The sequence below is a fragment of the Medicago truncatula genome, chromosome 4 (genome assembly GCF_003473485.1).
Source record: "Medicago truncatula cultivar Jemalong A17 chromosome 4, MtrunA17r5.0-ANR, whole genome shotgun sequence".
Lineage (NCBI taxonomy): Eukaryota > Viridiplantae > Streptophyta > Magnoliopsida > Fabales > Fabaceae > Medicago > Medicago truncatula.
Window position 1 is genome coordinate 58671748 of NC_053045.1, and position 22871 is coordinate 58694618.

A 22871-nucleotide genomic window follows, 5' to 3' on the forward strand; every position below is an offset into this window, starting at 1 on the left:
AAACGTTATTCTTATTAATTGTGGGACCAAAATGAAAACATGAAAATAAGGGACCAAACGATCTAATAAACCAAGAACTTAGTATTCCTATCTCCAAATTTCACCCACTTCTCTCTAGACTTTTGGAACCAAAGAAGCTCCTCTTGTTGGAGAACTTCTCTATATTGTTTTTGGAGCTCACGTTCTCGAAGGTTAAGCCAAACAGAATCTACTACTTCCAGTCGTTTCTGAATTTTACAAATCTGAAACTCAAGGTCCTTTTTTCTTCTGAAGATATTACCAAATACTTCATCATTAAACACCAAAGCTTCTTTACGAACCTCGTCGAGGCCGGTTGTTATATCAGCATGATTACGATCCCAGGCTGTCTTAACGACGTTGTCAAAATCTTCATGAGTAAGCCATGCGGCTTGAAAACAGAATGGACGGGCTTGTCTATTTGGAACAAAACCTCTGCTTCTCAACAATAATGGTCTCTGATCAAAGTAACACCTAACCAAGTTCTCCACATAAGCTTCGGGAAATAATCTACGCCAATCAGAATCCCCTAAAGCTCTATCAAGTCGTTTAGCAATTTTGTGAAGACCACCTTCCTTTCTATACCATGTATATTGACTTCCTGTCGAACCAAGGTCAATCAAATAACAAGTATCAATAGTATCAACAAATTTTCTAGCTGCAGATATAAGAAATTCCCCTCCCTTTCACTTCTGAGGGAAACATGATCTCATTAAAGAAACTAGCATAAACTCCTGTTGGTAATTCCCCAAAGATTATCTCTGTTGGTAATTCGAGGACTAGCATAAACTCCTGTAAAAAAAACCACATCTTGTTATCACTCTTTAAAGAAACAGTCACAGCTTGGAAGTAAGTGTCCACAATATCAATGACATAGTTACAATTAATTGATTTTAGGATCCATATACCTCCAGCATGCCTCGTTGCCTCAGAGATGGCACATTTCACATACCCCAAGCCTTGCCAGAAATTAGCAACTCTAGCAAATTGGCAGTGGGTTTCCATAAGAACTATTAACATCGGGTTATAACGACGAATAAGGACATGAGCTTGTCGTTTCCCTTCAGAACTAACTGCACCTCTAATATTCCAACTAAGGATACTTAAATCATTGAAAGCATTCATCATAAAACAAATTAAGATTTAGAGGGCAGTAAACCTGGAAGCTACGTTGTTTCCATAGACCCGTTATCCTTGTATGGGGGTGTATGCTTTTCCTCACCAAGTATCATAGCACAAGGAATTTCATGGTTTAGAATAGACCCATTAATTGTTGATGTTCTAGACCCAATGATGTTTTTATCAGGTGGAATATCTTCGGCATTAGCAACATTTGATTTATTCCTGTGTCCCTGCACCTGATGCGTATAAACCATGGACTTGGCAGTATTCCCTATGCCATGTATTTGGACATCCTTTTGCATAGATGCATTGAGAGTGTTCTTCATGGGCCCATTATTCTTTAAAACCATTACTTGTTCCTTCATAACCTTTTTCCCACTATTTGGTTTATTATTGTTGTCGTCAGTCATAGAAGGAGAAACTTCATTGAGGTTCTTTATGGGGTCTTCACGTATCTTTCTTTTCTTTTCTTTTTTCCTTATCCCATGGTATATGTATGCTTCCCACTTGAAATATTTCACCCTACATGAAAGGTCAATTGGTCCTTATCTTCGTTGATTGATAGAGGAGAGAATTTATTATAGGAATATTTTTTCCATGATTAGCATTAAATTGTTTCTCCTCCTATCACTAACTACCAACCAATCACCATGCGTTTCTTCACCAGATTGTAGGTCATGTGAGATATTTTCCAAGGATTTAGGAAGATTAGTTGACTCATTGACAACCGTTTCATTACTGTGATCTTATTGTACCATAGCGCTTGCAGCTGTATTTTGGGTGACCTGAACACTGTCAACAATCGGAGTGCCGACAATTGTTTTCATAGCCGCCGTTGTGGTGAAATTATGAGTAACATGTCCATAACACCCACAACCACTACAAATCAGATGTAATCCCTCATAAGCCACCTTGTACCTTGTGTGCGTTGATCTACTTTGATTGGGGTGCCAATGGCAGAAGCTAGCACCAGAAGAACGCTTTCATCATAGTAAATCAAGCTCATGCCTGGGAAACGAACCCAAACCATCGTCTTTTCAATCTTAGCAGTGGATGATACGAACTCCAGGCTCCATTTAGCAACAGTAAGGTAATGATCAAAGATCATCCACAGACCCTCTCCAATGACTTTATCTCTATCTTCAGCCATGTCAAACTTCATCGTATAAAACAACCAAGAAACAACAGGAGGAAGAAAAAATACAGAACAGAGGTGGAAGAACACAAGAGGCTATCACTCTCACACTCCAAAAAAAAAAAAAAAAAGCACAAAAAACTCAACGATGTGTTCTTTCACATCTTCTTCTCTTATGGGTTCTCTTTCATCAACAAACAACACAAATTATCAAAAACCACTTTCTTCTTCTTCTTCTTTCACTCAAATCTCAATTTCTCACAACACAAAAAGAAAACAAAATCACCACCAGCAATACTTTATTCAGATCTATGAGAACCCTTTCAATCTTTACAACACAAAAGGAAACAAAATCAACATCAACCTCCTTTCCATGGTTCTGTTAAAATTGGAAAGAAGAAGGGAGGCCACAAGGCATCAGCTTTCATGTGGAAACGAAAATTCCATGAGAAAAAGATAGTAAAACGACGACAGATGATGATGAGAAAGCGATGAGAAAACGACGACGGCAAAACCGAAAACCCAGTTTGGCCTTCTGTGTTTGTCTGCTGATGAATTTGGGTTTATGAGCTGCCGGATTTCAAGGTGGTTTCACCATCGTTTTCTGCTTCTGATTCATGCCACCTACCACACGATTTTGTTCTCGAATATGATTCATGGGAAACCTGGATTTTTTCCCCTTCTCTGTTGTATTTTTGTTTTGTTTTTTTAATTAATTAAAATTAACTGTTTTTCCAGAGCCAATGTCATACTGACACGTGTAAAATAGTTAACGTTTTTTAATAACCCTAACGTTTTATGAATTAAATTAACAGAAATGACTAAAATGTGTATTGAAAATAAACTTAAAATACCAAAACGGACTTTTTTTTAGTTATGGAACTAAACCGATACCAAAAAATTAATTAAGGGACTAAAATAACAATTAGTTAAGACGTTTTTGCCACATATCTTACATCCAAACCTTAAATGGAGTAAATAAAGTTTAGCCTAAATGGAGCATACCCCACTCCAATGCGCCAACCCAAAAATAGTCATAGCTGAACAACTGGGGAAAGAAGCAAAGTAGGGAATCAACTGGAGTACAATATGTTCAATCACATATGGTTCCTAACCCAACCACACCCTATACCCTCACAAAGTCACAATACAAACAATGTACGATTTTGATGACCTATTTTCAAATTTAATTCCCAATTTTTTTAAAATGATTGAACTTTTCTCCATACATTTTGAGGCTGAATTTTAGGGAAGCTTTAAGTTATACCGTATGAAGGAACTCGCATGCGAAAGACAAGAACTCAAACGTGGCATTTGTGCAAAGAAATTAGAAATAATTTTATATCTACTTGAGTGGTTAGCTAAGTTCCATATTTTTTTCACCATGCAGTTAAGTCCTCTTATTTTGCTCTATTTACGATTTTGGTTCCTTTGTTTTTAAATTTACAAATCTGGTCCTTGAAATTTAAAAATATCTTGGCATTTCCCCTATTTTATCTCCACGTTTTCTTTCTCTTTTTATTGTTGTGATGATGACTTGGCATAATTTTGTTTCTATTCCAAATTTTAAACGAACTTTCCAACTTAATCCCAATATACCTTAAACAGAAAAAAATATAGATTATCCAAGAAAGAAAATATAATCAATTATATTAACAAGTTGGCACATTGCAACAGTTCATCTAAAATACGCAGTTAAATTACTCAACGTAAATTCTACAATTATGACAACATGAAAATATGAAAAACTTCCAGATCTGCTAGTCAGAATATAAGGGGATAAACTATGCTGTCTTTTATCTTTCAATCTTTCTCTCTATCTACCTTATTGATCCAGTTATGGATAAAACCTTGCAAACACCAGCTGATGTGGTAAGTGGAACATTTTTGTAGCATGCAACTAGCTCTTCATTTGTGTGCAGCTCTGTTTGCAATGTCTCCCAAATTTTCTTCTTCGGGTTTAAGAGTTCGTCAGGCTTCCCTTCATGTCCTGGAAAAGTAATTCTTTCTCCAACACAAGCAGAACTGGGCGGTTCAACCAACTCAACCTAGAGGATACACGGAAATAAAGAAATTTAGTACTCTATTACTATCACAGTTCAGTGAGAGGAAGCACTCCAAAGGAAAATAAAAATATAGAAGAAAAACGATATTAAGAAGTGTCTCAATCCACATTCATAAGCTAAGGGAAGAGCTAGTAGATATTATTCACACTATTTCTGAACAAGTTACAAAAATAAATGGCAACCTAATATGAGGTGCTACAAACCCATACAGAGCTCCTTGTATCTTTGAAACTTCTTGTAATCTATGTGATCGGGATGGAAATTCAGTGATCCAACATTTATGTCAGTCAGATGGAAAAGGCATCAAGAAAGTTATATATATATCACTATTGGAGAACTTAATTTTCTTTTAGTCAACACTACCATACGTTATTAGCTATTGACTATATCTTTAAAATCATAAACGCCCAACATGTGTGATCTTATATCTTTATTAGCTATACTATTACCATCGTGCCATGGTGTAATTTAAAGTGCTAACAAGTAAAGATCCACGCCCACTTTTGTAAAGGAGAAGGTATTGTGTATTTTTCCTTACCTTAGTGTGATCATCATTGGAAGCAGCAAGAACCATTGCTTGAGATTTAATTCCCCTCATGGTTGCTGGCTTTAGGTTGCAAAGTACACATACCTTTCGGTTCTGAAGAAAGTTATTAGAATTAATTGTTAGTTAATCAGTTAGATAAAACAGTACCATCAAAAGTTGCATTTAAAGGTAATATACTATATAGACAACAGAACGAGACAGAAACCTGCAGTTGGTCAACTGGTATATACTTGACAAGTCCACTGACAACGGTTCTTGTTTGTTCTTCACCAACATCAATCTCTTCAATGTATAACGAATCAGCATCAGGATGCTTTTCAGCCTTTTTTATGAGACCAACCCGAATATCAAGCCTGGTGATCGTGATATCTTGTTCAGCAGCAGCCTTGTTTTTGGCTCCATCGGATTGTTTTCTCTTCCCTTTGCTATCTGTTGCAACAATGAAGCCTGAAGCTGTTAAGCTTACTACTAACATACACAGATAACAAGGTGTGCAGTAAATTCTACATACACATTAACCAAAAAAATGATATAAACAGTTTCATTTCGAGTCAAGTGTAGTTAACGAAATGACAAAGGAAAACGGGGTCATAACATCAATGCCTTCATGGTTTTTGAGATCTCAGAAGAGCTTTGAAAGAGTAATAAATTCTTCAAGTACTAATCAATCAGCTTTTAAGCCAGAACAAACGAAAAATATCTGTAACGATTACTATATTAATAACAATTATAGAATTCTTTAGAAAATAAAACACATAATTGTTGGTTCACACATTTCATGTGTGGTTAACCCAGTTCAATGCATATATCATGATTGGATAACTCACCAACCTACAACTGAAATTTATTTGCCACGAGTTTGAAAATAATAAACCACAATTTCAGGTGTTTCAACTACACGTGAATTTGAACACCTGAAAGTTGTGGAATATGGCCGGTTGTCACATTTTGCGGCAAGGCAAGTGCTTATTTGGGAGGTTTAGAGATTTCTTAAGGTATCAAAGTTTTGATATACCTTTTCCGCTTTTTCCTCTCGAGGTTCGTGTTTTTATGAAAATAATATGATAATACTGCATCATTTGTCTGTGGCCATCCAAAACTCAAAATTCTAGTTAGAAAATGGATAGAATATAACACCTGAAACTTCTGTTTTCTTCAATTGTTCAGCAACATTTTCAGCTTCAGCCTCTGCACGTATAATCCTATCAGCTTGACTTCCTGCAAACTTATTCTTGTAGCCCTCCAATTCTTCATCTTTCTGCTCAAGGATTTTGTATACATCAATGACTCAAAAACAAAAGCAAAAGCAAATTTGAATAGCTTTACTAATTTCAGAAAGTGGGACACTTACCAACTCCCTGAACAATGGCTTGGGTGTTCCAATTTTATGACCAGCACTTAGAATATCCCAGGGTCTTCTTACTCTATCAACGTCGCCTTTATCATCAGAAAGTGAAAGATGAACCTCCACAGACAAATTTAGCTGCTTAAATACCTTCAGGGCAAGAAAATAGAAAGTGTCAAAAATGTCATGGGATAACTAAACAAAATACCAACAAAAGAGGAACACAAGTATAGAGAGAAATAATTTTACCTCAAGAGTGAAAGATGGCATAAAGGGTTCCAATAAACAAGCAAGAAGATATACAATCCCAGCAGCAGTTTTTATAACAAGAGAGCAGAGAGATCGGTTTTCCTTGTAAAGGCGCCAAAATGCAGTTTCCTACAAAGTAAATTGCACAAGAACTTAAGAAGCAGCATACACATCCATGTACATCAAATTGTATGAATGAATATTTTGGGTGGGATGAAAACAAAAATAGAGAATGAAGCAATTTGAAAGTTACCTGCAAATATGCATTCCCCTCGCCTGATATACTCATTGCAATTTTTAATCCTTGCTTTAATTTAACCTTCACAGATTTACAAAAAGAAATACCATCAGACTGGTAAAAAGCAGATTAAGATCACAAAAAGTGCATTCTGGTGATTATAAACTTATTTCAGGTGTTTTAAGTTCACAAAACTTATTCTTGTTTTCTATCTTTAAATAAGATCCCAGTGTTGTTTATATTTTTTGTTTTCTCTTGATTGTTGCCGCTTCAACCGGAACTGCCACCTCCACATAACATTATTCAGCGTCACCCTCCACTACCATCACTGCCACCTGGTACACGTCAATATTGCTGCTGCTTATATTCTCCACCATAGCCATCCAGTACCTTCCACAATTGCTGTAGGCACCTTTTGTCCTTTGTTGCTACAACACCCTCTAATGTCCTCCACTACAGCAAGGTACCTTCCACCATAACTGCCTAACACCATCTAGCACTGTTAAAAATTGATGCCATCCATTGTCATCATCATCTGGATTCTGGGAACCCTTCTTGCTGCCATCACTTCCAGTGCCAGGTACTCTCCACTTTCAATAATATGATCTCAAAACAAATTTACCGATTTCAAATTATCACCACCAAATAGATTTCTATTTTGTTATTAAAAAAAGGGCAGCCCGGTGCACTAAAACTCCTGCATACGCAGGGTCCGGGAAGGGGTTCCACCATTATTTTGAAATTGTCTTATAAAAACGTTTTCAGAATAAAATAAAATGAAATAAAATAAGAACACACTCAAACAGGCCCTACAATATCATGCTATTTCAAAAGGGGGATTAGTAACCTTTTCCATGGCTTCTATGTATTGATCCAAATATGCGGAAACTTTATCGGCCAATTTTTTGGTTGGATCATGGGAGTCGCCACTTACATCCTCAGGAACAGCAGGAACAGTGGAATTATATCCTTCACCTTTACAAGACAAAATGTGCAAGGTAAATGAAAAGTAGCAAAAAAAATTAACTTCAATGAATAGTGGTGTGGCAATAATGAAGAAGGAATAGATAATTAGATATAGATCTTCTGGCTTCCCAAATACAATGCTAAAGGACAATTAATTGTCAATATCAGCAAGAAACATACTCATAGTATGTAATTCTTAAATATTCATAGCAACTAATCAGCACAGATTTCAAGTCAAAAATTACAAAAGAGCTCAACCAACCTTCAGGTTTGGCAATAAAACTCAAAACTCGGTTGACGAAGTTTCCCAAATTATTCAGCAACTCATTATTTAATTTTGCTTGCAAGTCAGGCCATGTAAAGTCTGTATCTGATACCTACAAATGCATAAACACAATCAATGTACTCAATGACAGGAGAGAAAATTAACAATTTTTATCTTCAAGATCTGTATAAATAATTCACTTAAAAAAAAAAAGTATAAATAAGTGTTAATAAGACATGTTTAAGATCGAATTACCTCGGGCCTATTTATGAGCAGGTAATATCTCCACACTTCAACGGGAATATTAGTGTCCTTCACATCATTACCGAATACCCCGATGCCATCGCTCTTAGAAAACTTCCCTGGAAATCACTTATCTTTGTTACTTTAAAATGGTGAAACCACAAACATGATTACTTTTCAATGTTGGGCCTGTTCGGTTTCAAAAAAGATTTGTTTTCATTTTCAATTATAAAACTGCCACTTCACTTTCACTCTGTTTCCTGTTTTCCAATAATTGTTTTATATTTTTAATGGTTTCGTGTACAAGTCTTAGAAAACAGGAAACAAAGTAAAAACAAAATGGTGGTTTTGAAATTAAAACTGAAAAGAAGTTAGTTGTTCTGAAATTAAAACTGAAAGTAAGAAATTGAAACAAAATATTTTCTTAAACAAAATGAACCATAAGGTATCTGTCAATATACATCGTCCACCAATTTTCAAAAAGATTACTATTACTAACCTGATTCATACTTCAAGTATTCAGTAACACTAATAGTCTTCATTAAAGTCCAATTTTCACCGGTTCCGAGTAGAGTAGATGGAAATATTACCTGTAGAACAAATTCCATCAGTTAGCAAATAACTATTTCCCCAATAAACATATCCACAAAATACAACCCAGTTCTAGTTGCTTTTGTTTTAAAACTTAATTGAGCAGATAGCTGCTACAACAAGATTCAAAACACTGAAGAATCCATTAGGTGCCAAATTGAGTTCTAAGAGGCAAGAGCATAGGATAGACAAATGTTTATCATGAGGATTTACAGTATACAAATAAAAATTTGCTTAACATTAAAATAAAATAAAAAAGTGGCATAATATTAACTCAAAAGATCAATCATTTTAAAAAAGAATACCGATAATTCATAATTCTGGCTAGTGAATACTGGAAACAATATTAAAAAGCTTAAACATTAAAATTTGCTGAAGATGGAAGACATGTTGAAAGAGAATGCAGGCAGAGTACAATTGCAGGCAAAGTATTATTGGCGATTAGAGGAGTAATATTCACCGATACTTCAGTTTTTATATTTTAAAAATAGAACAAGAAAAACCATAAAGTTGACTTTTTCCTGCTTTTGCAGCTACATCTGATATGACAAAAATGAAATAGCAGCCACTATTACCCAACTGCGAAACTAGGATAGTGTCGCAGTTTTCAAAAGCATTCGTCAAAATCTGCTCCACTATAGTACCCCTATTTGACAAAACTTCACATAATAACTACAAAGTCCTCAAATTGCATGAAGGTAATATCTTACCGTGTGGAAGAACACATTGTCTTTTCCCATAAACTGATACAGCTCCACATTCTCTGGGTTTTTCCACCATTTCTCCCAATCATGTGTGTAGCATGCGGTGATTGATATATAACCAATAGGCGCATCAAACCACACATAGAAAACCTTCCAATTCAAAGAAAACAATTTATAAAATTACTGAAAGAAAAAATAACGGACATTTTGAAAGACCCAATGGAATGGAAAATCTAACCTTATTACTATATTTTTCATGTGGAACAGGAACCCCCCACTTCAGATCTCTAGTTATACAGCGTCGCTCTAATCCATCTCTTAGCCGTGCATTGGTTGTTTGAATAGCGTTCTGACTCCAGGATCCGACCACAGACATCTCGTTGACATATTTTTCCAATTTATCTTTGAACAGAGGAAGCTCAAGAAATAAGTGGTCTGTATCACGAAGACGAGGACTTTTTTCACAAACCTGTTACAGTGGTCAAAAAACGACAAATGCATAAACATGTGTGCTTAAAAAATTGTGATTTAAACACAGTATCAAAAAGAAGAACGAAAGAAAGAAACCCAAAAGAAAGGGGAAGAAAACTGCAAGGAACATAGACTACAATGAAAATCGTACATACAGCACAGAAACATAGAGCAAAAATTTAGGGAGAGGGTTGCTACCTTGCACCTAGGATTCTTCAACTCTGTAGGATTGAGAAGCTTTCCACACTTATCGCATTGGTCACCTCGTGCAGAACCATACTCACACTCAGGAGTTGGACAGGTACCTTCCACAAGCCGATCACACAAGAACCTCTCGCAGGTATCGCAGTAAAGCTGAAATTTGATAAGCATTTTAGTAAAGTGTAATAAAGAACCTTTCTGAAATTTTCAACTAAACAAGAGAGAGGAACAATGTCAAATAAATAGAAAATTGAACACCTGCTCCATTGTTCTCTCGGAGATCCATTTGTTATCAAATATCTTTTGGAAAATTGACTGGCAAATTTCAGTTTGCTCAGGAGAAGAGGTTCGCCCAAATTTATCAAAACTTATATCAAACCAATCGTAGACCTCCTTATGAATAGCATGGTATCTACACAAAAAAACCGAGAAAAGACGATTATTGAAATTCTGCTTTAGGAGTAAGCAAGATGAGTGTAAAACCATTGAATCAAAAAAACAAAAGATAAAAGAGAAAAGAAATTGATAGTACTTGTCAGCAATTTGTTTAGGAGAACAATTCTGTTCCAAAGCTCTAGTAACAATTGGAGTACCATACTCATCAGTACCACAAATGTAGAGAACATTGTAACCCCTAAGTCGACAGTAACGAGCATAAACGTCGGCACTCAACACACCTGTTCAAAATCAGAATCGGAACCAACAAATTGTTTAAATAGAATCAAACGAGACGAATTGCGATTGAATTGAGAGAAAGAGAGAGTTTCAATCGAAGTAAGTGACATACATCCAATGATGTTGCCGAGATGAGGAACGTTGTTGACATAAGGAAGTGCACTTGTGATGAGGATGTTCCGTTTTCCTTCCACCGGAACCTTCGCCGCTCTCTGATTTTCTGCCATTAACCACACGGTTTCGTTCGCCGGCGATAAGAAAATGTATTACGTGGCACTCAAGCTAAGCAATATGACGACTTAAACGAACAAAAGCCGGGAAAACGCGCTGGGAGGGATATTGATTTTCAATATTGACTCTAATTTATAGAGGGGGATAATAATTCAATCTTAAATCTAAACCAAATCTTTATAAAATTAAATAATATCTTTTTTTCTTTACTACAAAAAGTAAATAATATTTATCTATGCCAAAACTAAATCTTTATAAAAGGAAATAATATAAACTAGCAAAAAATTGTCTTTTCGCTTTTTTTATCACGTTAAAGTTTGAAAATTATGAACGGAGTTTTTATGTAAAATTTTGATTTTAATTAAAAGTATAAATATAAATGATTGTTGCTTTCCAATGCAAAGATTTGTCTTGGAATCTTATATGATTCCTTCTAAACCAAATTATATTAATGAGGCAAGCTTTAATCGCTAGAGTGCAATGAGGGGACCAGTTTCTATCTAATAAAGACATAACATCATGTAGTGATGTGAGCTGGATGTAGATGTTTAGAATAGAGAACAACCAATTCCAAAGTTTCATAGCAAAAGTGCATTCAAAGAAAAGATGAAAAGAAGATTCAACCTGAGAATTGCAAGATGAGCACATAGATGGAGAGTGAATGCCCCTGGTTATGAGGTTGTCATCAGTAGGGACTTTGTTATGCATAAGCCTCCAAACAAGTAAGGATTTGGAAGGAGGAATGTCCGGGCTCCAGATGGTCTAGGCCCAAGTGATGTTTTATCCTATACCATACTTGAAGGAAAGATCCCCATTGTTGCTATTCTTCCAAACAAGCTTATTTTCTGATGCTTCCAAAGGTATGGTCACTTGTTCATGAAGATGTTTTACCTCTGGAAAGGAAAGAGACACACAATGAGTGTTAACAATGAAGTCACTGACTTTTGCAGTTAGCTGAGAATGGAGCTGACTAGGAATGCTCAGTTGAGAAGCTAAAGGCTCACCACACCAGCTATCTAGCCAAAAATTAACATTACTACCCGAACCAATTTGCCAACTGCTATTAGGGAGAATTGATTCAAATTCAGACTTTATGTTGCTCCAGATAGAAGAATAAATGTGATGGGAAATTACCTTTCTACGTCTAAGAACTTTACTTCTAATCAAAACTGCCTAATCTTCCTGAGAGTTCATGAGATCCCAACAAAGCTTCAAGTTGGCAGATTCATTAAGTAAGATGAGAGATATGATACCTAATCCCCCTTCTGACAAAGGTTTGCACACTTTTTTTCAAGAGACTGTTACGAGCTTTCTTTTAGAAATGTCTCCACTCCATATGAAGTTTCTTATCCAAGCTTCAATTTCTTTGAGAAGACTAATGGGCCAGGAGTAAATAGAAATGGAGTGCACTATCATCCCCTGAATGACACTTTTTACAAGAGTTACTCTCCAATAGGCTGAAGGTGGATTCTTTTAGGTTTCCCTTTGAAAATAGAAACTCCTAAATAAGTAAAAGGGAGGGATCCCTCGTTGAAAAGAATTCATTCTAATTTATAGAGTCAATCATAAATCAAAACCAAATCTTTTTAAAAATAAATTATATCTTTTTTTCTTTCTTTCTAATGCCAAAAATAAAAATCTATCTTTCACTTCACTTATTATATTTACAATTTAATCATTTTACTTTATAATAACTAGCAAAAAGACATGCGTTCATGTATTCGTCGTTCTGCTCTTTTTTTTTGCACTGACGTTTAAAAATTATGAACGATATTTTTTAAAAATTTTGATTTTGATTAAAACTAAAAACATAAATGTTTGTTTATTTTAAATTATAATGAACCATTATCTATTTCAATGACACCAACAATATAACAAAAAATATAATTTAAATTCATATTTTTTTAATGACACCAACAACAATTTTTATTATAGAAAAAATTGTTTAAGGATATAATTGAGATAATGAAAAAGTATGTATATTTCTCGTTTGTTACACTTTTCAAAGGATAAAGAAAAAAATTGAACATATATTTTTTTGAGGGAAAAATTGATCATATATATATATATATATATATATATATACGGATATCGTGTTTGTTACACTTTCATTTTAATATTTAAATTTACTCTTATCTATTTATTATATATGATATTTTATATTTGTATTGAAAGTTGAGGATAATTTAAAAAAAAAAAAAAAAAAGGTCAATGACCGTCATTTTCTTTAGAGTTTTTCTAATTACACTCTGTTTAATCCTGGTTGCACTCTAAAATGACAAAATTACCCTTCCATAAAATTAATTTTCAAAAAGCATCTTTCTTTTTTCTTGGTTACACCTATCCCTCTTCAGTTTAAGTAGGTCATGTAAACTGAGTTTAAGTGTACATACTTAAACTCAGTTTAAGTAGATCATGTAAACCGAGTTTAAGTGTACATTTAAAAGTTCAACCTTGTTCAATGATTCTCAGTAATCTCAGTTTAAGTATGTACATGTAAACTTATTTTAAGTAGGTCATATAAACTAAGTTTAAGTGTACATACTTAAACTCAGTTTAAGTAGGCTATGTAAACTAAGTTTAAGTAGATTATGTAAACTTAGTTTACATGAACCTACTTAAACTGAATTTAAGTTAACCTCAACAACGTAAAACTGAAACTGTCGTACAGTGCAATTGAACAAGAAGAATAAAATTGAAACCAGCGTTATCGAAAAAGAAGAAAAAATTCACTTTGTTTATTTGTGCTTTTTTGCATAGTACTTGATTCCTTCGGCTTTACTTATGCTTTAGGATTTCCAGATTTGCGGCTCTTGTCACCCTGAACGGTTGGAGGGTCTGTTAGAGGGTCTTTACTTATGCTTCAGTCTATATTCGGTTGATGAAGTTTCAAAACGTCTTCAGCACTCACCATTTAATTTTGTTTGCAAGTCAGGCCATGTAAAGTCTATATCTTAGACTTACAAATGCATAAACACATTCAATATGTACTCAATGACAGAAGAGAAAATGAACATTTTTTATATTCAAGATTAATAAGTGTTAATAAGACATGTTTTATGCATTTTAATTACCTCAGGCCTATTTGTCAATATCTCCACATTTCAACTGGAATTGTGCATAAACACATTCAATATGTACCATGATGCCATTGCTCTTAGAAAACATCCCTATAAACCACTTGTGTAAAATTAAAATACAGTTGTATATGTTAAATAAAATTTTCCTATTCCAAAGTTTCATATCACTTTTCATATTGTTTTAAAGTAGAGTTAAATAATAATTTCCTCTTCCAAAATTAGAATTCTTTGCAATATAGTTCATCTTTCGGGGGTGCGGTTATCATGCATAAGGAAATCCTTATGCATCGTGCATAAATCCCAGCCCATTAACCGGTAGCTCAACATAATTGCTTCCCTACACCCCCAAGTGAAACCAAACGAAACAAAACTACAACCGCGGAAATCATCATTTTAGTTCAATGATGATTTCAGAGTGTTGATTTGGTTCAATGACAGTCACAAATGTCCTTATTATAGTATGTTTTGTATAAAATTATGCCAAAACCATTTTGCTGTGTAAATGGTTTCTGTGAGTTGTACTCCAAAACACTGACAATTGGCAAAAAATTATCAAACATAATTTTTAGATCAAACATAAAAAATTATCAAAAATTCATGAAGTTCATCAAGAACAACATGAAAAATATTTTTCAGCAATTCATTTTTTGAGCTTTCACTACAAATCCATCAAACACTTTTTCAGCAAACAATCATCAGAATCACAACACACTACAAATTTCGAATTCTTCTCTTCTATCAATTTTTTGGTTTCCGAACTCACACCTAATAACAACAATCAAAGTGCAAATCAACTAAGTCATCAACCGCCATTTTTCACATCTGTTTCGGAACAACAAGCAACACAGATCTAAAAGAAAGAAAGAAGAAGAAGCAAGTACGTGCACAAATCGTCCACAAATCTCCAAATCTGAATCGAAGCAAAAGGAAAGAAGCATAGTCCGAAGCAAAGAAAGGAACGGACCGAATCGGATTCGTGAAACGAAGAAGAGGTAGTTTCGTTTTCATTTATTTCGTATTTTGATTTGTAGATTTGGACTTGTGTGTGTTTTTTTGAAAAACTAGATGGATTTTTGAACTGTACGTGAAAAAGGATGTCTGGATCTATGTTTGGATTTTAAAAATGAGGTGTTTGGGAATTCCGACGCGGTGGTGCCGCCTGTTTGGGCCGGTCACCGCCACTTCGGAGTAGAGGTTTGGTCGGAGAAGATGAAGCTCATGCTTCCTTATAACAACATTGCACTTATACCTCTTTCCTTTATTCCTTGATTTGGTGTAGTTTGAGAAACCTATAATTATTACACGTGTACACTAGATCTGATGGTTGTGAAGTGTTTATGCAGGGTGCATATGAAATATCTTATGCATAATAACTTTTGCCTCCGGGGGGTGTCAGATTATACTAAATTATTTTTAGTTTAGTTGATAATATATTTACTTCTATTATGAAGTTAGTTATTCCGTCCTATTTTATTTTTTCTAGTATTCTTGCTAGTTAGTTGCATAATGTATATACTACTATTTAATTTTATAAAAAAAAAATAAATAAAAAAATAAAAAAAACTGGGAAAAGTAAATTACTAATAATTAAAGTGGACGAACGGTCATTTTACAATAATATTTGAGGGAATTTGAACTTCGTCTCATAAGATTATAATATCAAATTCTTGTAAGTGAATTGACACTTCATGGACTTTTTCTTTGAAAAATTGGAGAATAGGACCAAAAAAAAAATTAACAGTCTAAATTGGCAATAGGGAAGGTGTCTTCAAAATCAAAAGAATTTGAATCATGTCTCTTGAAGTTATTAGACCAAACTCTTACCATTGAGTTGACACTCATAGATAATTGCATCATGTATATAAAGAATACTTTGGCTCGATAGAATCTGAGTTCATCTTTTTCTTATTCTTCTTCTCACACAACATTTTATGTATGATCTACATTGTATGTGTGATATGTTAAAATGCAATGTAAAATATTTATATAAAAAGTATCTCAACTTAAGTCTTGATGCCGGTTGGAAGGGGAATGGAGATTGGAAAGATATTTGGGCGACAACATGCCATTGTTTGTCGACATGGAGGAATAAGGAGTTGCATGAAAATAAATTTGTTAGACCAACTAATCCTTCGAATCATGTTTTGAAGCTATCGGAAGATTATTATCAAGCAAGAACGGCTAACCAAATTACTTCCAATAGCCAATGTGTGATAGATTTCATTAGGTGGAGGTCTCCGGTTAATTGGGTGAAGTTAAATAGGGATGGTGCGTGCAAGGGTGGAAATATAGCTAGTTGTGGTGGTATTATTAGAGGGAGTGATGGAGAATGGATTGGTGGTTTTACTAAATTCATTGGCAATTGTAGTGCGTTTGTGGTTGAGCTTTGAGTAGTGTTGGAGGGTTTGAGCTATGCGAGAAGGATGGGATTTAGAGTCGTTGAATTAAATGTAGATTATGTTAATTAGTGTGGAGCGGGATATAAAGGAAGGTGTGACAAATAGTCATTTTGGTACAATGTTGGTTAATAAAATCCATCACTTATTGGAGATGGATTGGAATGTTGAAGTTTCTCATTCGTATCAAGAGGTTAATTAGTGTGCAAATACTTTAGCAAATACTGTGTGCTCTTTGGATTATAATTTGAAGATATACGAGACATGTACTCAAATTAGACATTTATTGTTAGCTGATATTACGGAAATTGCTACCCCTTGGTTAATTTTGTTGTAGTTTTTCTTGTTTTTGTACTTAGGCCCTCATTTTTATCAAAAATAATAATAATTTGAAATAAAATACTTTTTTTTTACGATTACAAAATTGACTTATTTTATTCGTCAAAGTATGAATGAAATGACATGGAAAAGATGATTTTAATTAATATATTTCTTTTTCAATTAAGATAATATGGATAAAATTGAAAGAAAAAATTATAAGCTGTGAAATTTAAGCTGCTTGAAGTAGCTTATAAAAAAAAAACATTATAAACTAGTAAAAATAAATTATAAACTTGTGAGAATTCTTTTTGGTTTTGGCGTTATCCTCAGATTCATAGAAAAATCGGCACCGGTAATCCAAACTTAGATTATCGGGGCCCTATTCATGTGATTAGAGGGTAACACCAAAAATAAAAATATGATGGCTATAAACTATAATAAACTTATAAACTATCATCTAAATTTATCAAAGAAAGAATGTAAGAGATTACTATCATAATCCCTCCTTTAAAAAAAAAAAATCCTATAATAGTCCCACATCGGGGAGTTCATAGGCACTAGCTAAGAGAGTTATATATAAATAAGAGAGAAACGCGCATCACAATGTTAAGAATATTTGAAGAGGGTTAACCGTGATTATCAATAGCGATTCAATCTGTTGGCTGGTGTTTATGGCAGATCAAGAAATGCAAGACAGCCAACAGGCTGTAGATCTCCAGAAACACCCTTCTGGAGCTGCAATCGCACCTAACCTAAACAATGTTCAGTGAGTATCTAAATATGTTTTCGTGAAATTATTCTAATGATGAATAAACTCACGACACAAGCTATGAACCATGGAGACATTGACACTATCTATAGAGTAATATTTGAAGAAATGACATAATTGAATGTAATTAGTGGTAGTGGTGTGTTGTTAACGGACACCAAACAAGTCTTAGATCGGAAGTGTCGGTGCTATAGAAAACACAAGTTAAAGTAATAAAAGAATGCCTTAGAGAGAAATTCATGTAAAATTTTAATCGTGTAATAGATTGTAGTCTCATCTTAACTGTAGTTTTATGGACAAGATTTGTAAAAGTCTCGGTAAAAAGAGTATAATGGTCAAAGAGGTAGAAAGAGATTAAGAAAAACTACATTCCTAAAAATCATATTCAATAGAAATATGTTTTAAGTTGTTTGTCTTTTGACAACATTCTCGACAGGAAATTATTGTGTTGCTTTATTCATTGCCATCAAATTGGGAAATATGTTTATTCTTGTTTACAATGTGCATGTTTGCTATCACGGTGAGTTTGTCATAATCGATTTTTAAATGTTAAACTTTGTAGCTTTTGCAAAACCGGAGTGCTTCACCGTGATTATGGCAAAATCACCATGATACCAATCCTGCACAATATCTAATAATTATGCTTGTTGTAATTATTTACTTTAGCTTTTGGAATATATAATAAATTTCGTTCTCTTTAGAATAAACTATTTACTCATTATATATATAGATATATATCTAAAGACTAAATATTGTCTGAGGTGTTTATTTTTACTTGCAGAAATCTTGTTTCAACAGTGAATTGGATGTGTAAGTTGGATCTCGAAGCAATTGCACTCCAATCTCGTAGCGCAGTGTACAAACCCAAGGCAAGTTTCATCTGCTCATTCATTGTGAATCTCATTCAAATACCATCTGTGTTATGTATGCAAGTCTGTGTGTTGCATGCGCGTGCTTACTTTTTCCTTTGCATTGATAAATATGCTTGCTTTAGTGGCACTGATCGATGTTTGTGATGCAAAATTCTTTGCAGCATTTCCCTTTTCTCATTATGAAGATCAGAAAACCAAAAGCAACTGCACTTATCTATTCTTCTGGGAAGATGGTGTGCTCTTTTGTTGCAATTGCTCATTGAAGTGCTTTTTGTTTGTGGGTTTTTAAACATTGTATTCAAATTTCAAATACTGTGTGTTTGTTTACGATATGACCATGTCCCTAACGTTCGTTTTGCAAAACCAAATAATTTCACATTGTACTTTTGAAGGGTTAATTTCTCTTTCTTATGATGTTGTAATTTAACTAGATTTGTACTGGAGGCAATGAGAAACAGTCTAAATTGGCTGCAAGGAAGGTGTGTTCTTGTTCTTTTATCTGTTTATCTCATTCATGCTATGTATGCATATTATCGATGTTCTCCACTCGAGGTTAATCACACAAGATAACTAAACCATTTGTGTTGGATTGGAGCCTTTACTTTTTCAAAATTTACAGTATTTTCTAATTTATTTTTTTCTACTCAGTATACCCGTATCATACAAAAGTGTGGTTTTCCCGTCAAATTTAAGGTACAACATCTACTCTTTCATATTATCTTCGCTGAAATTGTTTCATCAACTATGGTGAATTTTTGCTTTTTCTCATAGTACTTGATTCCACCGGTTTTATTTATGCATTAGGATTTCAAGATTCACGGCCCTCGTAATGTCAACTTCCGCAGATGGTTGAAGGGTCTTATTGCAGATTCCCATGGTGCTTCATCTAGTGTAAACTTGGTTGACGAAGTTTCCCAAAGTATTCAGCAACTCACTATTTAATTTTGCTTGCAAGTCAGGCCCTGTAAAGCCTGTATCTGATACCTACAAATGCATAAACATATTCAATGTACTCGATGACAGGAGAGAAAATTAACAATTTTTATCTTCAAGATCTTTTAAATAAGTGTTAATAAGATACGTTTGAAATTGATTCACCTAATTCCTATTTGTGAGCAAGTAATATTTTCATACTTCAACTGGAATATTAGTATCTTTCGCATGGTTACCGAATACCCCAATGCCTTTGCTCTTAGAAATCACGTAAGTAAGATTTTGTTACTTTGAAATGGTCAAATCACAAACATAAGAACATATTCAATAGGTTCGTCAAATCAAATATAGAAAACCTTCCAATTTAAAGAAAATCATTTATAAAATTACTGAATGAAAAATAAATGACATTTTGAAAGACCAAATGGAAAAGCTAACCTTGTTACTGCAATTTTCATTCGGAACAGAAACCCGCCACTTCAGATCTCTGGTAATACAGCGTCGCTCTAATCCATTTTTGAACCATGCATTGGTAATTTGGATAGCATTCTGACTCCATGATCTGTCCACGACATCTTGTTGATGTATTTCTCCAATTTATCTTTCAATACAGGAAGCTCAAGAAATAAGTGGTCTGTATCACCAAGAAAAGGACTGTTTTTACAAACCTGTTACAGACGCCGAAAAATCTCTACTTAAAACTTGTCTAGTCTCCCAAATAACGAAAATATTGTACTGGAATATGACAAATAATTTACCATGTGTGCTTCAGAAATTGTCATTTAAACACATAGCATCAAAAAGAAGAGCAAAAGAAGAAATTCCAATGAAAAGGGTAACCAAACTGCAAGGAACATAGGTTGCAACGAAAAATCAAAGCTACTAAATGTTTCAGTACATATCCACTAAATACCCTAAGATCATTCAGGAAAATCACACCTACGGCAGAGAAATTATTCCACAAATCGGAATGATACAATTATTAGTTAAATAATTACCAAAACATAGATCCAAAATTTAGTTTAGGGCAGGAGGTTATTATCTTGCACCTGGGATTGTTCAACTCTGTTGGATTAGAAGCGACCACATCCACACTTGTCACATTGGTCTCCTCGGACAGAATCATACTCGGACAGGAACCTTTCGCATGTTGGAATCATACTCGCAGAGGTCTTCAAACAGGAATAAATAAATAAATAAATAGGAGAGACGAGTAGTGACAACAATAACCAATAAAATAAATAGACTTCACCCAAAGAAACAAAAAGACAACTGAACACCTGCTCCACGGTTCTCTCGGATAGCCATTTGTTATCAAATTTATCTTTTTGAAAATTTCCTTGCAAACTTCAGTTAGCTCAAAGGAACCTCCTTATTAATAGCATGGTATCTACACAAAATCCTTGAATCAGAAACATAAAATTACATGAACAGGAATATCTCATTCACAACTCTAGTCCACATCAATGTTATGCCCACATAATGAATTATAGATTTGCAATGCCTTGAACCATTAAACATATGGGAAGATAAAAAAAAGGCATGATTGGAATGACTTATTTAAACTTATCTACTAGCGTAAGTATTTGTTAGATTGTTTGAAAGAGCGTATAGAAACAACTTATGACATTTTCATAAGTTTGTTTTCAGCTTATTGTCATAAGCTCCTCATAATTATATGAAAATATATTGACTTAATCCTCTTATGAAGTTGAATATATTGCAGTAACATTTGCAGCAGCATGTCAGCTTATATGGTTGGACTCATTGCTAAAGGAGTTGAAGTGTGAAATGAAGAAACAGATGAAATTGATGATGATTGACAATGGACCAGCTATTAAACTTGCTGAAAGTTCAGTCTCACATGGAAGAAGCAAGTAAATTGAAACAAGTTTCCATTTCATCAGAGAGTAAGTGATGAATGGAAAATTGATGTGGAATATTCTCCTACTGAATTGCAACTAGCTGATGGACTTACAAAGGCTGTAAAGATTGATAGCTTTGTGTTTCCAAGAAAGAAGTTAGGAATTGTATCATTTTAAATTTATGGATTAATAAGGTGGTGTATAGAGAATTAATCAATTAAATCAGTTAGTTAGTTAGTTAGTTAAGTTTGTTATTGCTTAGCTAGCAAGTTAGTTTCTATAAGTTGTAATCATTCCTTCATTTGCTTAATGAGAATACACATTACAACAAATTGTGCATCACCACCTATTTTCTCTCAATTTCATTTGTATCTTGCACTTCAAGTAAATTCTACTGTGTCAATTGGGGCTACATTCTCACTACATTATTTGTGTTCGTGGCAAGTTATAATATTTTAATTGCAACACTATCAATACTTGTTTTATCTAGTCTATTTTAAAGTATAAAGTACAAGCTAAAATATCTTCAATAAAAATTAACTTCAAACATTAAAAGACTAAATTTGCAATTCGTACATAGTGTTAACTAAGACTCTGTTGGTAAAAAATAGTAAATCGCTAATAAGTTATTTGATAGCTGATACCAAATAAATTTGTTGATCGAATTTATAGTGTTTGGTAAAATTCGGTTGAATTAATTTATAAATATGAAATGATATAGAAAAGATAATTTTTAATTGATATTTTAAAAATATTGAACCAAAATAACACAAGTAAAATTGAGAGAAATTTTTTATGTTTTAAGCTACTTGAAGTAGCTTATCAAAAAATGTTATAATCTAATAAAAATAAGTTATAAACTCATGAAAAACTTGTGCTGTTTTTGGTCAAAGAAACTATCCTCTAATATTTGCTTACTTGTTTCTAGGGGTGTTCAAAACCGAACCAACCCAATAGAAAAACCGCAAACCGAACCAATCCAAACCGAAACCGCAAAAAACCGCACTTGGTTCGGATGAGTTCGGATGACTTTTAGACTGAACCGCGCGGTTCGGTTCGGTTTGCGGTTTGCATCTCAGCAACCGAACCAAACCAAACCAAACCGCAAAAATACTCAATGTTATTAAACTAAGTAAGTACTGTACTAGCCCAATACCAAAGTGAACCCAAGCCCAAGCCCAAGTTGTTCTTTTTTGGTTCTTAAATATTATTTTGGTACTGTAATGTTATTTTAGATAAATAACTTTTATTGGTATTGTAATGCTATTTTGGAACTTCAAGTTCTTTTTTTGAATAATTAAAATTGTTTGGTACTAGTTGGCAATATTAGAGTTAATGTAATTTTTTTATTTATCTCGCGATTAACCGCATCAACTGAACCAATCCAAACCGCATTGGTTTGGTTTGGTTTGGTTTGGATGACTTTTTAAAAATCAACCGAACCAAACCAAACCGCATGCTTTTTTCTCTCGCGGTTTGGATGATTATTATGCTTGAAACCGAACCAAACCGCACCGCGAACACCCCTACTTGTTTCTAAAGAAATTATTACTAATTTAATAAACAAT

General features: G+C 33.9%; 3 protein-coding genes across 3 annotated transcripts; 1 reads left to right on the forward strand and 2 right to left on the reverse strand.

Moving 5' to 3' along the window:
- Window positions 1–62: 62 nt before the first annotated feature.
- On the reverse strand, window positions 63–1550 carry LOC25494118 (uncharacterized). Its single transcript, XM_024780814.1, has 4 exons — window positions 1204–1550; window positions 927–1120; window positions 751–810; window positions 63–619 (listed from the first exon to the last, which is right to left on the reverse strand). Exons 1-4 carry the CDS (start codon window positions 1548–1550, stop codon window positions 63–65), a joined length of 1158 nt encoding a protein of 385 aa, XP_024636582.1.
- A 2357-nt stretch (window positions 1551–3907) lies between these two features.
- Window positions 3908–11188, reverse strand: LOC11422324 (probable methionine--tRNA ligase). The gene is made up of 17 exons (XM_003609751.4): window positions 10949–11188; window positions 10694–10838; window positions 10420–10573; window positions 10159–10314; window positions 9728–9958; window positions 9496–9639; window positions 8694–8784; window positions 8207–8313; window positions 7949–8063; window positions 7568–7695; window positions 6736–6801; window positions 6483–6611; window positions 6240–6383; window positions 6026–6146; window positions 5094–5317; window positions 4880–4981; window positions 3908–4323 (listed from the first exon to the last, which is right to left on the reverse strand). The coding sequence occupies exons 1-17, from the start codon at window positions 11061–11063 to the stop codon at window positions 4096–4098; spliced, it is 2400 nt and encodes a 799-aa protein (XP_003609799.2). The 5' UTR covers window positions 11064–11188; the 3' UTR covers window positions 3908–4095.
- Window positions 11189–18402: 7214 nt separating this feature from the next.
- LOC11416246 (TATA-box-binding protein 1) lies at window positions 18403–19625 on the forward strand. Its single transcript, XM_039834017.1, has 4 exons — window positions 18403–18738; window positions 18937–18984; window positions 19154–19198; window positions 19310–19625. The coding sequence occupies exons 1-4, from the start codon at window positions 18640–18642 to the stop codon at window positions 19445–19447; spliced, it is 330 nt and encodes a 109-aa protein (XP_039689951.1). The 5' UTR covers window positions 18403–18639; the 3' UTR covers window positions 19448–19625.
- Window positions 19626–22871: the final 3246 nt, after the last annotated feature.

Excerpts from the sequence above, each read along its gene's own strand:
- LOC25494118 (XM_024780814.1), bottom strand. The coding sequence starts at position 1,550 with ATGACTGACGACAACAATAATAAACCAAATAGTGGGAAAAAGGTTATG. Across the intron at positions 1,121-1,203 it reads CCCCCATACAAGGATAACGG|TATCCTTAGTTGGAATATTA; the intron begins GTCTATGGAAAC and ends CAATGATTTAAG. Across the intron at positions 620-750 it reads TTGGGGAATTACCAACAGGA|GAAGTCAATATACATGGTAT; the intron begins GTTTATGCTAGT and ends TTGGTTCGACAG.
- LOC11422324 (XM_003609751.4), bottom strand. The coding sequence starts at position 11,063 with ATGGCAGAAAATCAGAGAGCGGCGAAGGTTCCGGTGGAAGGAAAACGG. Across the intron at positions 10,839-10,948 it reads TCTCGGCAACATCATTGGAT|GTGTGTTGAGTGCCGACGTT; the intron begins GTATGTCACTTA and ends GATTTTGAACAG. Across the intron at positions 8,785-9,495 it reads ACAATGTGTTCTTCCACACG|GTAATATTTCCATCTACTCT; the intron begins GTAAGATATTAC and ends TTTGTTCTACAG.
- LOC11416246 (XM_039834017.1), top strand. The coding sequence starts at position 18,640 with ATGTTTGTGATGCAAAATTCTTTGCAGCATTTCCCTTTTCTCATTATG. Across the intron at positions 18,739-18,936 it reads TCTATTCTTCTGGGAAGATG|ATTTGTACTGGAGGCAATGA; the intron begins GTGTGCTCTTTT and ends TAATTTAACTAG. Across the intron at positions 19,199-19,309 it reads GTTTTCCCGTCAAATTTAAG|GATTTCAAGATTCACGGCCC; the intron begins GTACAACATCTA and ends TTTATGCATTAG.